Here is a 15,302-nt window from a genome sequence, read left to right on the forward strand (position 1 = left end):
CGTGACATGGAGAGAGGGCAGGGCATGTTGGCAGAGAGAGCAGCACAAGCCTCACCTGAACTTCTGCCAGTGTGCCCCGTGGCAGCTCTGACCCACAGACAGGCTGCATCCAGGAGCAGCCTCGTGCCTGTAGGACTGGGTGTGCTGGCTGGGACCAAACTGGTCTGCATCAGCTGCTCCTCACAGGCTTGGGCAAGTGTGAGGAGAATAAAGTCTTGGGTTCAGCTACCCTTGATTTTTTACCTCTGCCACATGCTTATGCTGGGAAGTTGGGAAGCTGCCTCAGCAGGTGGGCAGTACAGCTCATCTCTGCAAAAAACTGCCCTGAGGTGGTTTTTCATCTGAGGGTTGGGGTATTCTGCTGATTGGATATTTTTGCATCAGTAGCCAACAAACAAACTCTGCAGCTTGCAAAAGCAACAATTTATTCAGCTGGTATGGATTTGTTTTTTCTCTCTCATTCCTCTCCTCTGTGTTACACTTCCAAAAGTAAATTAATACAGGCATTGAGGCCAGGCCAAAATTTCCATGGTATTTCAGTTCTACTCAGTTAACTTTGATCACTTATGTAAGACTGGAGTAATGTGTGTTTGGTGTGGGACTGGTTTGTTGGGAGGATCTGAATGTGGTTTTAATTAGCAGAAAACTTTGTCATCTCAGATTGATATATCCAAAGACATTTTTCTTCCTTTTATGGATATTCATGTTCCTACCACTTGAGTCTGTTTCCCTCTTAGCAAAATGAGAAAGAATCAAAAGTCTCTTGATCTAAATCTTTTATTTGAACTGGACTGAAAAGGTGTTGAATTTCTCATATAACAGTCAGTATCTGACAGATGTAACATCTCTTTCTAATGCCCTTTATGCAATGTTTCTAAATGTAGAAAATAGTATAACAAAAGGAAAGAAAATCTGGGACTTTGGTTTACCTTCTTTTCTTGTTAAAGAAGGTGAAGAGTTGAATTGTCACAGGTGAACTGAGACTGCATCCTGCAGCTAGAGAATGTAAAGAGAATTTAAAGAAACCTTTAAAAAAAGTCTTACATAGTATTATCAATTCCTATATAAAATAATTTAATATTTTAAATACTGTTTAAATAATTTATCTGTATTTAAAACTAACCTTTTTAAATTTTATGTTTGGAACTCTTTTGGCATTAACGCTTAAATAAAATTTTTAAAATATTAAAAATTCTTTTAAATATTCAATACAATTCAATATAAAACCAGAAAAAGTAATATACATTGTTCACACATTGTATTGTACATGACAGCTGAGCTCTAGAGTGAGCTTTTGGATTTGTCAGGCAAGTCATAGCTTAGTTGTGGGGAACCACTTGCTTATCCTCTCTCTGGACTCTTAGGATTATAACAGATCCTTACCACAAAAATGTAGTCTTTAATATTATACACACATCCTGTACACAGTATTTAATTTCCATCTCTATGCCCGGAATTGTAAATAAATATTTTTTCACAGCATTTAGATCAAAATATTGTTTAGCATACACAAATATATTTTAAGACACACACAGTTTGACAAGAAACATACCCATTTTGCTCAGCTCAGTTACAGGGAAATTGAACTCAGAGGTGCCAAAGAACATAACAGAGGAGTTGTCACTAATGTATTTAAAATGTAGAATAAACTTATTACCAAATGTTGACAGGTTGTGTTAGCAGAGGTAAAAGGAGGATCCTCTTGTCCCCGTGGTCAGTGCCATTAATGGTGCCAGGGCTGAGGGCAGTGGGGTGGGCACCAGGCTGGGGTCCCACAGCTCCTCTGTCCCACCCCTGCTCTTTGCTGGCAGGGCACAAACTCAGGGCTACACACTTTGGCTGCACTTCACTAAAGGCCAAGCACCAGTCTTGTTTTTAGTTCACTGTTGAATCGTAACCTGCTTTCTCCATCCTCCTGTATTTAGCCAGATGATTTCTACAAACACTGTAAATGGGTTCAGGTGGAAAGAGAGGGACTCTCATGCTTCCTATATTACATGCATCGTGTATTATGATTCCAATAGTCCTGTCCCGCTGTGTAAGACAGTCCTCAAAAGTCTTCATTTCTCCTTGGAAAATTATTCTCCCAGAGGATCCCAAAACTTTACAAATACTAAATGGAACACTCTACATAGCTCCTTAGAGATACTTGTAGCAAGAAAGATACCAATGTAAACCAACATTTACACCAGGAATCCCAGCCTAGGAACATTGTACATGCCACATGGTATGTAGAGTTCACAAAATGGACAAAGGAACAAAACTCACATCTCAGGTTTCGGACTCCTGGTTTCCCATTCATATGAAAGCTACAAACTAGAAACTACTTGCAGGAATTACTATATGGCTTATTCTTAATACTTGTTCCTGAAAACGTAACTTCTTCATAGTTAATTCTGAAACATGGTTTCAGGATGAGCTTTCAAGGAGGGTTTGAATGTTTTGCTCGTGTCTTTGGAGTGTAAGGTTTGAATGCACCTTCAGGAGGACAGAATTCATAAACTCTGAGAAATATCCTGCCTTCCTCTCACTCCTCCTGCCCTCTCTCAGACATGAAGGTGTTTGCACAAGGTGTTCCCTCAGGTGATGGGCTGTATCTGTGGGGACTCTCGGCTTGGTTTACATGAAATTTGATTCTCCTGCTTTCAGGGGACTCTGGAAAGGAAATTGTTACCTAGAGAGAATAGGCATTTCAGTCACTTTATTTTAAACCAGTTTAGAAAATGAACTGAGGCCTTGAGTTTACACTCAGTAAAAACATAGTGCAACAGGCCTCCCTTTGTGTCTCTGAAGACCTCAGCCAAAAAATTGGGATTTGTAGGATAAAGCAAGCAGCCAGTGCTAAAGTAATGCTCCCTCATCTTTTACCACATATCACTGGTTAGCAATACTGGTGTGCCAGCAAGGGGCTAATTCTCAGCTATTTTGTACACACAAACTTTCAGGTCCTGGGATTCTCAGGTCAGCCTTTTTCAGTAAACATCAAAATCACATCAAAACTAAGCATATTTTGACAAGAGAATTTCAGAATCATAAATAACAAAATGTCATGAACTATTAGTTTTGCCTTTGCAAAAGTCTGTCTAGATTTAGAATTTATATTTGTCTTAACCTTTCCTTGGATGTATATGCTATCTATATACAAATATATATTTATACAGTTCACAGTTTATATCAGACCTGAAAAGCTTTATTATTTGTTAGTACTCATCTGATGATAAACTGAGCAGAAAAGGTACAGTTTTCTTGTAAAGACAATGTTATGGTGACCCAACAGAAGAGGTTCTATAAAAGGCTAAGCACACAACAGATCAAACATTTAATTTTTAAATTAAAACTTCGATCTCAGGATTTAATGACTTCTTTTTGCTTTAGATTCCTCATTTATGCTTAAGCCTGTACTGTACAAAACACTGAGTTACTTTTTTCCACACGGGAATGTGGTTTACAGTAGAGAGACAAGTGTGGGGGTTGTTGGGGTTTTTTTAAACAGGTGGTGATAAAGGCATCACAAATCAATCATTTTTCTTTTTGATAGTTAAAAAGGTCATCAGTTGAAAGAATGCCTTTCTGGTGAGAAGAAAGTAGTAGTAAACACTGCAAAAATGACTATGAAGCCTGGTTAAGAATTCAGGCCAAATTTCTAGGTCAAATCCAGAAAGATACAGAAGGACAAGTCATATGGTGTGTCCTATTAACTTTCAGGTTTCTGATTCAGAATTCTGAAAGTCATTTATGCTCCATTCAAAGTGCATGGAGGGAGTTACAGGCTGACTGGTTGTGAGTGAGCTGGAGAGCTACATGTAGGAGCAGTAACCAAAAAGAAAACTCTTTCTCCCTTTTCTCTCTGCTGTTAGAGCATCCTTTGGGATTTAATCCTCTCCTAAACCTCAGTGTTTATGATCATTCATTCAAATAGTTAAGATGGAACATGTTATCTTTTAGAACAAAGTCTGAAAGAAATGACATTTCCCACCTCTTATTTTGGAATAGGCAGTTCCAAAATGTCTGAGAGGTGGTGGCGCAATGCCCTGTGGTTCTGAAGGGGCTTGCAACCACTTTGTATTTTTGACAAAGAATGCTCAGAGAAGCTGTGCACAGGCAGCCCAGAGAGGAATCCTTGGCTTCCCTTCCAAAGTGGTGCCACTCTCCCAAAAGAAACTCAGGACCAGACAGGGGGGCAAAAGAAAGTGAACAGTGAGAAGCAGTGCACTCATTAAAAACAAGCAATCAGAAAACCCCACATTCTTATTTGCTACATACCATTCAAAGAAGCAGGTTTTAGTCAGGAGTTAAGCAAAATCTTTAGACACAGCCTCTACAAAGTTTGGTGCTGACATTAAAATACCAATTGTACAAATGATTGTGAAGACTGAAAAAGCCATCAGGCAGAGCCGATCCACCACAGAGGCTGCGAACTTCCATTCGTTGCAAATGGCCTCCTCCTCATCCTGGTCCCTGAACCGGTTGGCGATGTATCTGACCTCTTCCAAAATCTTGGCCAAATCTGCGTCACCCTCAGAGGGGTGGCCGCTGTGCAGCAGGTTCTCCTCGTCCGTGGGTGAGCAGGTCATCCTGCCGCAGATGACGCCCGAGTCGGTGGTGGGGGTGCAGTGCACGCCCTCCAGCCCGCGGAAGCCGATGTAGAGCATGTTGCCGTTGCTGTTCTGCTGCGCGCTGAGCGTGTTCATCTCCACGCTGGACAGGCTGCAGCGGCGCTGCTTGTGCTGGCACGCGGGGCGCACCTTCTCCTCCCCCGGCCTCTTCATCCGCAGAAACCAGGCACACCAGTTCAGAAGGATGATCCTTGTCTGAAAGGAAATTTTGGACAGTAAGCACCTCTTGACACAGCCACTGTCTTTGGGTGCTTTGGTGTCCGTGCAGCCTGGGGGACTGTTTAATCCCCAGTCTTTGCCCACTCTGCACAGGAGTTCTAGAAAAGGGCGCCAGAGTTTTCCTGCTGATTAATGCCCCAATCACTGAGGTTGTCTGATTATTGTAGCAGTGCTGTTGATTGCCTTAGGCTGACTACCAGTACTCGGACTCCCCCTTCCTCTGATGGGAGTCTCTACGGTGTTAATTTTTTTACAAGAAACCATGGGTTAAACAAAACAAAACACTCACTATAGAAGGGTTACTTTTTAATAGTCTTAATAGCACTACTTTGGATTGTAGTCAGTAACTTTATTATTCTTTTACTCATATTTGTGCTCTAATATTAAATTCCTATGCAATTACTTTTTGGAAGGGGCTGCTAAAACAGATTCTATACTGGACTGGACCACCAAGCTTTGTATGGTTTGACTGTGTTCTCATGTTTCATCCGTGACAGTTGGTTGCACATTTTAGAAAACAGATCTCAATATAATATGGAGAAAAGATGGCAAAATTACTTTGATTTCAAGAACTACTTTTCAGACTTAATCAGTATATATGATTTTATTGCTTTCCACATTGCTTAAATCCAGCCTTACAGAAAGTGCAGGCAAGCCAGAGACTGTTCCAGTTCAGATAAAAGCTTCTGTAATTTATTTCAATCAGATTTTAGGAACTCATTCCAGCATTTCTTTTCCAGAGCACTAATGAAATATTATTGTCTCATATAATATGCAAATCTTACACTATAATTAGATTTGGTTCATTTATTCTGACTGTGGATAACCTCTCAGAGTAGATTATATATCCAGACAAACATCCTAACCAGGGACAGATCTTGCCCTGTTACTCTCTTTACGCTGTCAAGCTTCACCAAGAAGGATATTATTTGTTAACTGAGGGCCTGATCTGAAATCCACCAATATCTAAATAATGTTTGTTAGTCTTCAGCTGCTCAACCCTACAGCTCACTCCTCAACCTCAAGTAATCTGTTTTCTGAGGACTTTTAGCTCAGTACTAAACATTTGTCCCCTTTCAGTCATCAAACACACGTCTAAAGAGATATATCTTTTATTCTGTTCATTGAAATTTATTTTAAAGTCACTACCCCAGAATAGGCCAAGGAATATCTCATTATCTCTTGCCCTCAGGGCACTGCTGTGTGCACATTCTTTCTAGCCAGTGAGGATAATAACAACTCATTGTTCTAGAGAAAAAAAAGGAGAAAGGTTTTTCCATCTTCAGAAGTGCCTGATGCTGCTGTGAGCAGCCAGAAGAGGAGGCAGTTGGCTGATGGTGCTCAGCAGTGAGGAGTAATCCAATATGAGCACAATGTTCTCTGTAGAAACAATCCCTCAGAGAAGTACATTGTAAAGAAACTCTTATGTGCTTACAAATATACTTTAATTATTCTTTGCACTTCACAGATGTTCTTGAACAGAGATACAAAGGTCAGGATTTTCAGAGCAACTTTCACTTCCACATTAACAGCCACCTTTAACAAATGCCTTTTAGGATATGGATGTTTGGGTATGGACAGCAACTAAACATGCAGCAGCTGCTCCTTCAGGGCAGTGTGTTCATGCATTCACCATCTCCATCAGCACCTTACTCTTTTCTTCCACCTGTTTCACTTCTGACTTCTGGAGCTAATTTGAAAATCACCTTCCTTTACATGGAGTTTTAGCAAAATCCTGAGGTGCTTAGAGCTGTTTGGGAAGATGTTAGAAGCAAGTGGAGTTACATTCATTCTCTGTCTTGCACACACGTTCTCTAAGAAACCAACCGCACAAAACATTCTTGGCCATCCCATTTCTGGTGAAACTACTTTTTCAAACAAAAAGAAAGGATGGATTTGTATGATTTTAACAGTAGGAAGTGATCATAGGCCAATAGCTACTCTGTCACATCCCTGCCCTTCATGAAATGGACAAGGAAGGAAAATCAAACCTTACCCATTTAGGCATTTTTCCGCCATCTGGATCATGATGGTGGTATTGGAGGACAATTACAGTGACAACCACTGAAAGACCAACAATAATCATGGTGCTGGCGAAATACTGAGCTGCAAAATAAACAGATGATGACAACAACATACTTTGGCTGGTACAGCTTTTATAAGGGGTACATGCATAGATGGGGTTTAGTGATGCACATGCTACTTCAGGTATTTTTGAAAAACTTCTCAACAGCATAAAGATGAACAGTTGTTATTACCAATTGTTTTTGTGAAACTGAGAACTTGCCTCTTTTAAGCAACCTGAAAAAAGTTGTCTTCTATTTCTCTTTCACCAGCATTTTACAGACTGGCTAATACTTCTTTTGGAAAGTTCCCCTTTTTGCTTGAACAATTACAAGGGGAAGGTTTTGTCATATTTAGCTTTATTTGGAATTAGGAATACAGAGCATAGTCTGGCAAATTCTGTCAAAATTATAACTTCTTCCATGGTAAGTTGACTTCCTTATAATCTTGCCAAATACACGAAGGTTCTCTACTTCCTTCAGAGGAGAGAGAGCACTATCAGAGCTCTGGCAACATTTTTCTAATTCAGCTGCAGTTGTCCAGTGTCCAGGTGGTGATTTGCCTCACTGCTGGCCTTTGGACAAAGTCACTGCACTCTGTTTGACAAGAAAACCCCAAGTGAATAAACACTTACCGATTAAGGGCACAGAGTCAGAGGTTGCTGGCATAATTTCAGCCACAAGCAGCATGAAGACAGTGAGAGACAATAAAACTGTGATACCTGAAAGATAAACATGAGGCAGGAAATTAGATGAGTAACTTGTAATTACAGCACAGAAACAAAATGAATCTGCAGGAGGGCTCTTTGCAAGATGCAATCCCACCATACCCCTGCAGCAGCACGTCAGTGGTGCTCCTGTCCTGTCCTCCCTGTACTGCCCCACCCTCAGGGCAGCAGTGCTGCCCAAGCTGTACCACTGCCTGCACAGACATGGATATTTTTAGATTCTTGTGACTGTTCAACTTTTATGACCATTTACTAATTAGCTGAGGTAAATCAAAGCAATTTTTGCCCCATGTTTGCTTTAGAAAAATGCTGTGATTTGAGCATGAGGCACTTGATTAATTGTCATGGAAGCTATAGGTGGTGTAATGCGTTTATTTCCTGTAAAGCAATTTGCTGTCTTGGACAGGCTTTGATATCTTTTTATATCAGCTGTCGGGGTCTGCAGAGGGCTATGCCCAAGTGGTCTTCAAAGATTTTTGGAGTTTGACTTCTGTTGCTCAGTGATGAGTTCCCATCTTTCTGGAACAAGGCTTAACTTTCCTCAGGACTAGTCTTGAACAATAAGGAGTCATTGTCAATCGGGAACAAAGAATTAATCTTAAAATATGGGGAGGGACTACTGGATTTGGGAGGCTACTACTCAGTTAAACCATATTCTGGAGAAATGACAATTTTGTTTCTACCTTTAAACACCTACAATTACTTAATAGGAGCCAATGCAGTTGAATTTCTATACAGGGGAAATGAGTTCTTTACATATTTATCCTCCATCTTAAAGATCAAACACTCAAAATCAGGTTTGTTTCACAAACCAATACTTCAGTTAAAATTCACTGTAACAAGGAAAATAGGAGCAGTTAGAATCAATATTTCTGAGAAGGCACCACAGGCTCTTCATATAACTCAGTATTAAAAGGAAATATTAAGGGAGAGTTCTGTGTTAAAGTGTTCAAATGCATATTTGTAAACTTAAGCTTTACTTAATAAATGTGAGATTTTTCTTCAGCAAATAAATGTCCAAAACTGAAACCCTGCTGCTTAAGGAAGGTAGTCAGGAATTGTTTATACTTCTGTTGGTTCACCACCAAACAGTAAAAACAGCTCATGAGCCAGAACAGGACACAGAGACTATTCCTCCTGCTTACTAAGACTGTTGAAAAAAAAATTTAAAAGGACAACTTCTTTTGGTTTAGTCATATTTACAGTCTCCTATTAATAATTTACCTAGTGAGATCTTTTCTCCTGAGTCTGCTGGAAGCAGAAAAACTAACAAAGCCAGTGCTGATATCAGTACACAAGGAATAAGAAGATTGAGGCCATAATAAAGAGTCCTGCGTCTCATGGTTACTGTGAATGTTACATCTGGGTAGGGCTCCTTGCAACATTCATAAAAGCTCTCAGTCCTCTTCCCAGGAACTCCTGTGTAGGAGGAAAGAGGAAGAAAACCAGAAATTAGTGTGAATAAACAGTGTATTTTGTAGTGATTATTTTTTTAAAAGGATAAAAGTAGCTTTCTAAGTTTTGCTACAGGTAATATGACTTCTTTCAGCTTAATTGCCAATGAAGTAATTTTTTCTCAGGGCATGAAGGAAAATCAGAAAAAAGGTAGTTAAAAAACTCAAGCAGCAAATTTGTCATGTACTTTTTTATGTTGATTTGCATCTCACATCTGCTCTCAGAGATTCAATTGCCACTAGTCAGGTCATTTATTACTTTAATTTCTGTCTTCATTTCCCGATGGTTATTCCATCCATTTCAGCAGTGGGGACGGGGCTGCAAGTTCACAGTGTGAATAATAAGTGAAGAGCTTACCTACTAAATCCCACTCCCCATTGGAAATGTAGCCAGATATATCTGCCTCCTGCATTTGTAAGTCCAAGGACCAGCCCCCGTAGGTCCAGGATCCGAACTTCAGGTTGCACTTCTGAACGTCAAAGGGAAACCAGCGCACGTCAATGTAGCAAGAGCTTTTAAAGATGCCTGGATGGGATTTTAAACAAGAACACATCATTTAAGTGCTTCTTCCACATAATTGCATGTACATTTTGTAGCCTGAACTTGTTCCACACTGCACCTCGTTTTTCACTTGTAATGCTTAATCTGAGTCATGTCTTGATGCTAAAGACCAAAAGTCAGTCATAGAAAAGGGAAAGAACTGTACCATTAGTGTGTATTGATCTTGCAAACTATTTCTTTATCAATTTTTCATTTTGGCACAGAGTGGGAAAATATTTATATAAGAGCTCAGATTTCCAGATACTGTATTTCAGAAAGAAAGGAGCAGAATAAGTAACCTGTTTCTATTTTCTTTACTGACTAAAGTAAGAAATCATGAAATATTATTTGCTGTATTATTATATTTATATGATCTTGATTTACTCAGGAGAGCTGGCCTCTTATTTTTTGCCTGTTGAGTCAGGCCCTGCTGTCCTTTAGCAGCTTTCAGAGTTGAATTGGAAAACCTCCACCAAATGGAACATCTTAAATCAAAAGAGCGACAGGCAAACCCCTGAAATCCTTTGGGGACCTGAGGTGGAAAAACTAATTTGTCTGGAAAGTACTTGGCTCCACTGCTGTAGTTTGCAAAATTCAGATTCTAGGAAGAGTTAATTCTGATAATTTTGCTAATTGAGTTGGGGAACAGAAACAGTACTCCATTGCTGTACATCCAGAGAGTCAGTCACTCATCAAATTAATATAAAACCCAGGCTACTTTTCTTTCAGACTAAAAATTGCATTGATGAAGCATCCAGTGAATCATTTCAAATAGAAATACATACAATATATTACTAAGTAACTTACTGTAAAGTTAACATACTAATGAAAGAAACAGTAAATCAACTAAATAACTTTTTATTGAGACTTTACCATAGCTTTATTAAAACTGCCTTTTTATATTAAAGACTTTTATTTTTTTACCTTTTTTAATGCTTCCAAACATATCAAACTGTGCATTATGACAGAATAATTTACATAATTGTAATAAAACCTGTATTGTATGGTGGTTTTCATGCAAAGGTGTTAACCATGTAACTCATAATGCATCCAGGCTTAAATCTATCAGAGGGTGCTTGTCAAATAAATGAAATATCAGAGAATTGATGTCAAATTTGAAACCATACTATACATAAGAAGTCTGAGTTATCAAAATGTATGACATGCAAAGAGCCTACCTGGTGGCAGGTACTGGCAATGTCCTGAAGAATTGACTAAAACATTAGTGTGAAAAGTAGCATCAAATCTTTCATCAGCACTAGAAGAGAGAGGAGGAAACAAAATGGGTTATACACTCTTTGACAGGCTGAAGAAGATCTGAGATTAATCTGTTCTTTGTAAAAGGACTACTTCACCCCCAAAACTTGACAGCTTTTTTGCTGCCACTAGTTTTTGTGGCCTCAGAGTAAGTGGCCTGAACTGGGTTTGTTCCTGGTTGCCAAGCCCAAGGGAAGGTGAGCCACCTCATCCCTGCAGCTCACCTGGCCCACAAGAACCATTACAGTGCCTTGGCTCTATTGAGTTCCATTTGGAGAGGAAGCAGTTTTTAAAAACTTCTCAAGCAACTGCCCAGGGAACTCTGTCCTCTTGCTGTCCAGGTTAACAGCAGCTAATGACCACTGAGGAAACGGACACTGCAGTGTCTGTGTTCCCCTCTCTTTGCATGGGTGAACATTATTACAAAATGTCATACATACAACCCTTTAATGCAGCTCCAGCCTTCATTATGTACCTGAGAACCCACAAACTGGGTGCAGAAAAAAAAGAAAAAAAGTCCTATTAGAGGTGTCAGTGTAATGGTGCTGGCCAGGACCACCCTGGTCTGCTGTTCTTACAAGTCTCTGGAAAAGAACCATAATGTTACTTGGATAATGCCTCGAATTAAGAATTGGCAGTTACCACCAAGGAATATCTCAACTACCTCCAGCACTGTCCCAGGGATTTATTAGGCATTAACTAAGAACTTCTATATGGGAAACAACTTATTTTCAAATTTTTAGATGATGAAATAAAGGCTCTTTCTTATGAAAAGCTTAGTAAGTTTGCTGACTTACCTCTAGACACCTCTCATAGAGATGTTTAAATTACTTAGCACTGCAATGGACATTATAGTATCATGCCCTATTTCACAGCTCCCATTCACTGCTGCAGGGGTTTGCAGTAAGGCATTGGAAATTCTGCTCTGTATGTTCCTTAAAGCTCAGGACCTGTCAGAGTTACTGAAATAGTACTTGAATTAAATTGCACAGATGCATTGAATTGCACAGACTGCACAGGGAAGGTACAGCAGTGAATGGTCTCACGAGTGGTATGGCAGTGAATGGCATCTCAAAACTGTTTCAGGAACTGCTGTGTTGAGTTCACATCTGGTGGCTGCTGGCCCTGATTGCAGACTGAGGCTCCTTTCTCAGGTTTTCATTTGTGCAGGGAACAAGCAAAGTGAGACAAAGGCTACTGTTCTTTGTTGTGCTGCTTGTAGGTTCCAAGCAGCCTCCTTGGGGGGTGGGTTGGCACACAAGGCAAATTCAGTGCCAGCTGTGCTGGGCAGGGCAGAAGAGGTCACACAACCTGCAGGGTCTGGCTTCTTGCAGCAGCCTGGGCTTCCCTTGGTCTAAAATCCCGGGTGGCTCTACTTTGATTTGGACATGACAAGTCTCTGAGGTCTCTTTGCTTTAGTAATTCATAATTTTCTAATCACCTTCTAAGACATCACTGGAAAAATACACTAAAAACTTGAGACGGAGATAAAGTGAAATATTTGTCATTCTAGTAGAAAACAAAGTACATTAAAAGGTGGAGGGTTTTCCCAGCAGGAAAGCCCTTATTGATACATTCTTTTTTAAAAGGAGGCCTTTAATATTTCATCTATTCTGATGCAAATTTTATATCTCAGAAACTAAACTAAAGCAATTGTTATTTTAGACATTTTTAATTTGCATTTCATTTTCCCCTTATCCATTTGAAGAAAATAGATTTTAAAAAATATCCACACTGGTCTGTGAAATATGCAGACAAGAAAAAGCTAAATCCAAATAATTACTTGCCCACCTGGCGTTGCACTTTTTCCTGTGGTGAGCAGAAATCTCAGAAGTGCAGAGAACATTGGCAACTATTTAATTTGAACTTTGAAGGCAAGCACAAAAGTCTAAATATTGTGTATATATCCTGACTGGATTGCAGCACACTGAGGGGGAAAGGCAGCACAGGTCTAAGGCAGCTGAACTGGTGTGGGGCACTCCTTGAGCCTCCCAGCCCATGACTGGACTCTCTGGCTTTGTGTTGTAGTTTCCCTTCCAGCTGGAGCTCTGATTGTTTTCTCTCCACATTCTGGCTGCTTGCTTTTGTGATTTTTATAAGACACTGGTACTGCAAAGATCTCTCCAGTTGCTCTGCCAAATCTGGCAGGAATGGATTCAGAGGATGTTGGAGAAAGGGGTAGCAAGATCACAACACATTCACACACGTGTGCCTAATTCCCTTTTCCTTAGGAAACCAGCCTGAAAGTCCTTCAAAAACGTTCTTTATTAGACAAGTAATTGCTTTGACTTGAAATTAAGAAGGACTGCATGATGGAATTCAAACATATAGTCAAATTTAGGATGTAAAAATATCCATGCTGTGCAAATTATTTGTGAAGTGGAAGTGAATGGCTCCCAGACTAGAGTCCCCTCTTCCTCTGGAGCAGAAGGCAGTTATGCACTGCTTCTAAGGCCTTGCTGCTCTTTCTGCTAATTGGCAAAGATAAAATTTTTGAAAAAACACAAGTGATCAAGGAACCTCATTTTCATTGCCACATGACTTTACCGTTCTTAAAAGAACATCCAGTGGTGCCCAAACTCAAATACGAAATTCTTTTTTCTGAAAAAGAGCATATGTGTCTTTCTGTGTGGTGCTTGTGATGGCTTTTTGAAGTGCACTGCTTCAATTGGGAATGCACTGAGTGGCTCAGCCTTTGCTTGGTGAGACTTTGCACTGCAATGTAATGATAGAAAACCATTTCTACTACATTTCTCCTTCAGGGTATAACAACTTGAAGGCAGATATTCATTGCAGCACATTGAGATGACAAAGCTGTACCTAGCAGAGAGAATCCCACTGGGACCTATCTGGAGAATCTCAGGTTTATAAAACTGGAGAAATGAAGCTGTTTAAATGAGACATAACTACCAGAATTTTTGTTATTCCATGAAGTACTGAGCACTGTGTGGCCATTTGGAAAATAATCCCACCAGAAATGATAACTTTTAATAAGTCTAGTAAAAAGTGGAAGAAGACATACATGACATTAACATTGTCAATCCTGGAATTTGTACACAGGCCAAGATTTTCTTCCCTCAGAAAAATTACAGACGAACTGGCCCTGCTCTCTTCACAATAGACTGGTTGTAAAATTGAATACAGCTGCCACAATTTCTCTGTCCTGGGCTGCAGCAGGATGTGTAAGGACTCAAGACATAGTGAAACATTCGTTGAAGTGGAAAGTGAATTTATAGTTCATTAGTTTCTTTGGAACTGCACATGCGTGTCCCTAGTGAAGCATACAGAAATTAAAAGCATCTATCTCAAACTGGCATGTCACCATAAGAGAACATTGTAATATTCACCACATAATTTCAAACAGGAGTAAGGATTTGTTTTAAATAGCTTTGCTCTCTGACTAAACTCTGAATAAGATTTTTGGATTAAATATGAATTGGAAATAGCAACACTGCAGAATAATTACTTCATGACTGTGCCACAGTTAACAATCCAAAGATTTGAAATCTATATTAACAGAAAAACTGTGTTTTCAGTTTCTCAGGGTATTGTTACCCTTCTCATTCCATAAAGTGCTTCAGCTACAGTTAGTGTGTATATATTAATATTACTAATTTCTAAAATATTACTCTTTCATTTTGGATATACTCACTTAAAAACTGTAGCCTAAATCCTCAGACACACTGAATGTCTCCCTCAATATGTGGTTTATGTGAGGCAGAATATTGTCATAACTCATTCTTTTGGGAACCTCTAAACTGCTGTTGTAGAGTACCAATTTTATGGCAAGCACTGTATTATTCAGGAGGAGAATGGAAATGAAGGCCTGATTTGTCAGATTCTCCCAGGAACACTGTCATTTATGGAATCAAGTTAGGTGAGGAGAACTGCTCAAGAAAACAAATTTGCATTGAAAAATACATCAAACAAGATTAATGTTGCAAAAAAATACCTGTCCCAGGTATCAGGCTGCTCCACGTTGTGTGCAGAACATTTGAAAGGTTTGTTTAGGCTGGTTTTTGGACAACTGAAGCACTCAGAGCCACGCTTAAAACAGAGCCAAGTAGTAAATTTGCCAGGCAGTTAAACTGAGTATGGTGAACTCTGCTGGGGATCACCTCAAATTCTTAGTGGTGTTTGTGCCTGTGAGAGAAGCACTGCAGCTCTGGGGGCACAGCAGGCATGCAGGCCCTGGAGAGGAGAGCTCAGGGGGCTGCCAAATGCTGCCCCTGGGGGCTCTTACCACATTATTACAGCTCAACTGCACCTGTGGCAGTGACAGGGCTCAGAAAAGTGGCATCAAAAGGGAGCGGAACTGCAGCTGACACGTTGGGTACAGCTGTTCTCCAGCTTTTGTTGCAACAAAAAGCAGCTCCTGAAGTGGGAACAAGGAATCATGTTGAGAAGCACAGCAGGGTGTGTTC

At 39.9% G+C, this 15,302-nt stretch overlaps 1 protein-coding gene across 1 annotated transcript in view; it reads right to left on the minus strand.

The window, feature by feature from the left end:
* Positions 1-761: 761 nt before the first annotated feature.
* Positions 762-15,302, minus strand: part of CHRNA7 (cholinergic receptor nicotinic alpha 7 subunit) — a 38,397-nt gene continuing 23,856 nt past the window's right edge. The window contains exons 5-10 of the mRNA XM_071568707.1: positions 10,800-10,879; positions 9,439-9,606; positions 8,851-9,045; positions 7,534-7,620; positions 6,832-6,941; positions 762-4,811 (exon numbers count right to left, since the gene is read on the minus strand). Coding sequence (XP_071424808.1) covers positions 4,293-4,811; positions 6,832-6,941; positions 7,534-7,620; positions 8,851-9,045; positions 9,439-9,606; positions 10,800-10,879 — 1,159 coding nt within the window. The 3' untranslated portion in view covers positions 762-4,292. The remainder of the gene's footprint in view (positions 4,812-6,831; positions 6,942-7,533; positions 7,621-8,850; positions 9,046-9,438; positions 9,607-10,799; positions 10,880-15,302) is intronic.

This window comes from Pithys albifrons, chromosome 13 (genome assembly GCF_047495875.1).
Source record: "Pithys albifrons albifrons isolate INPA30051 chromosome 13, PitAlb_v1, whole genome shotgun sequence".
Lineage (NCBI taxonomy): Eukaryota > Metazoa > Chordata > Aves > Passeriformes > Thamnophilidae > Pithys > Pithys albifrons.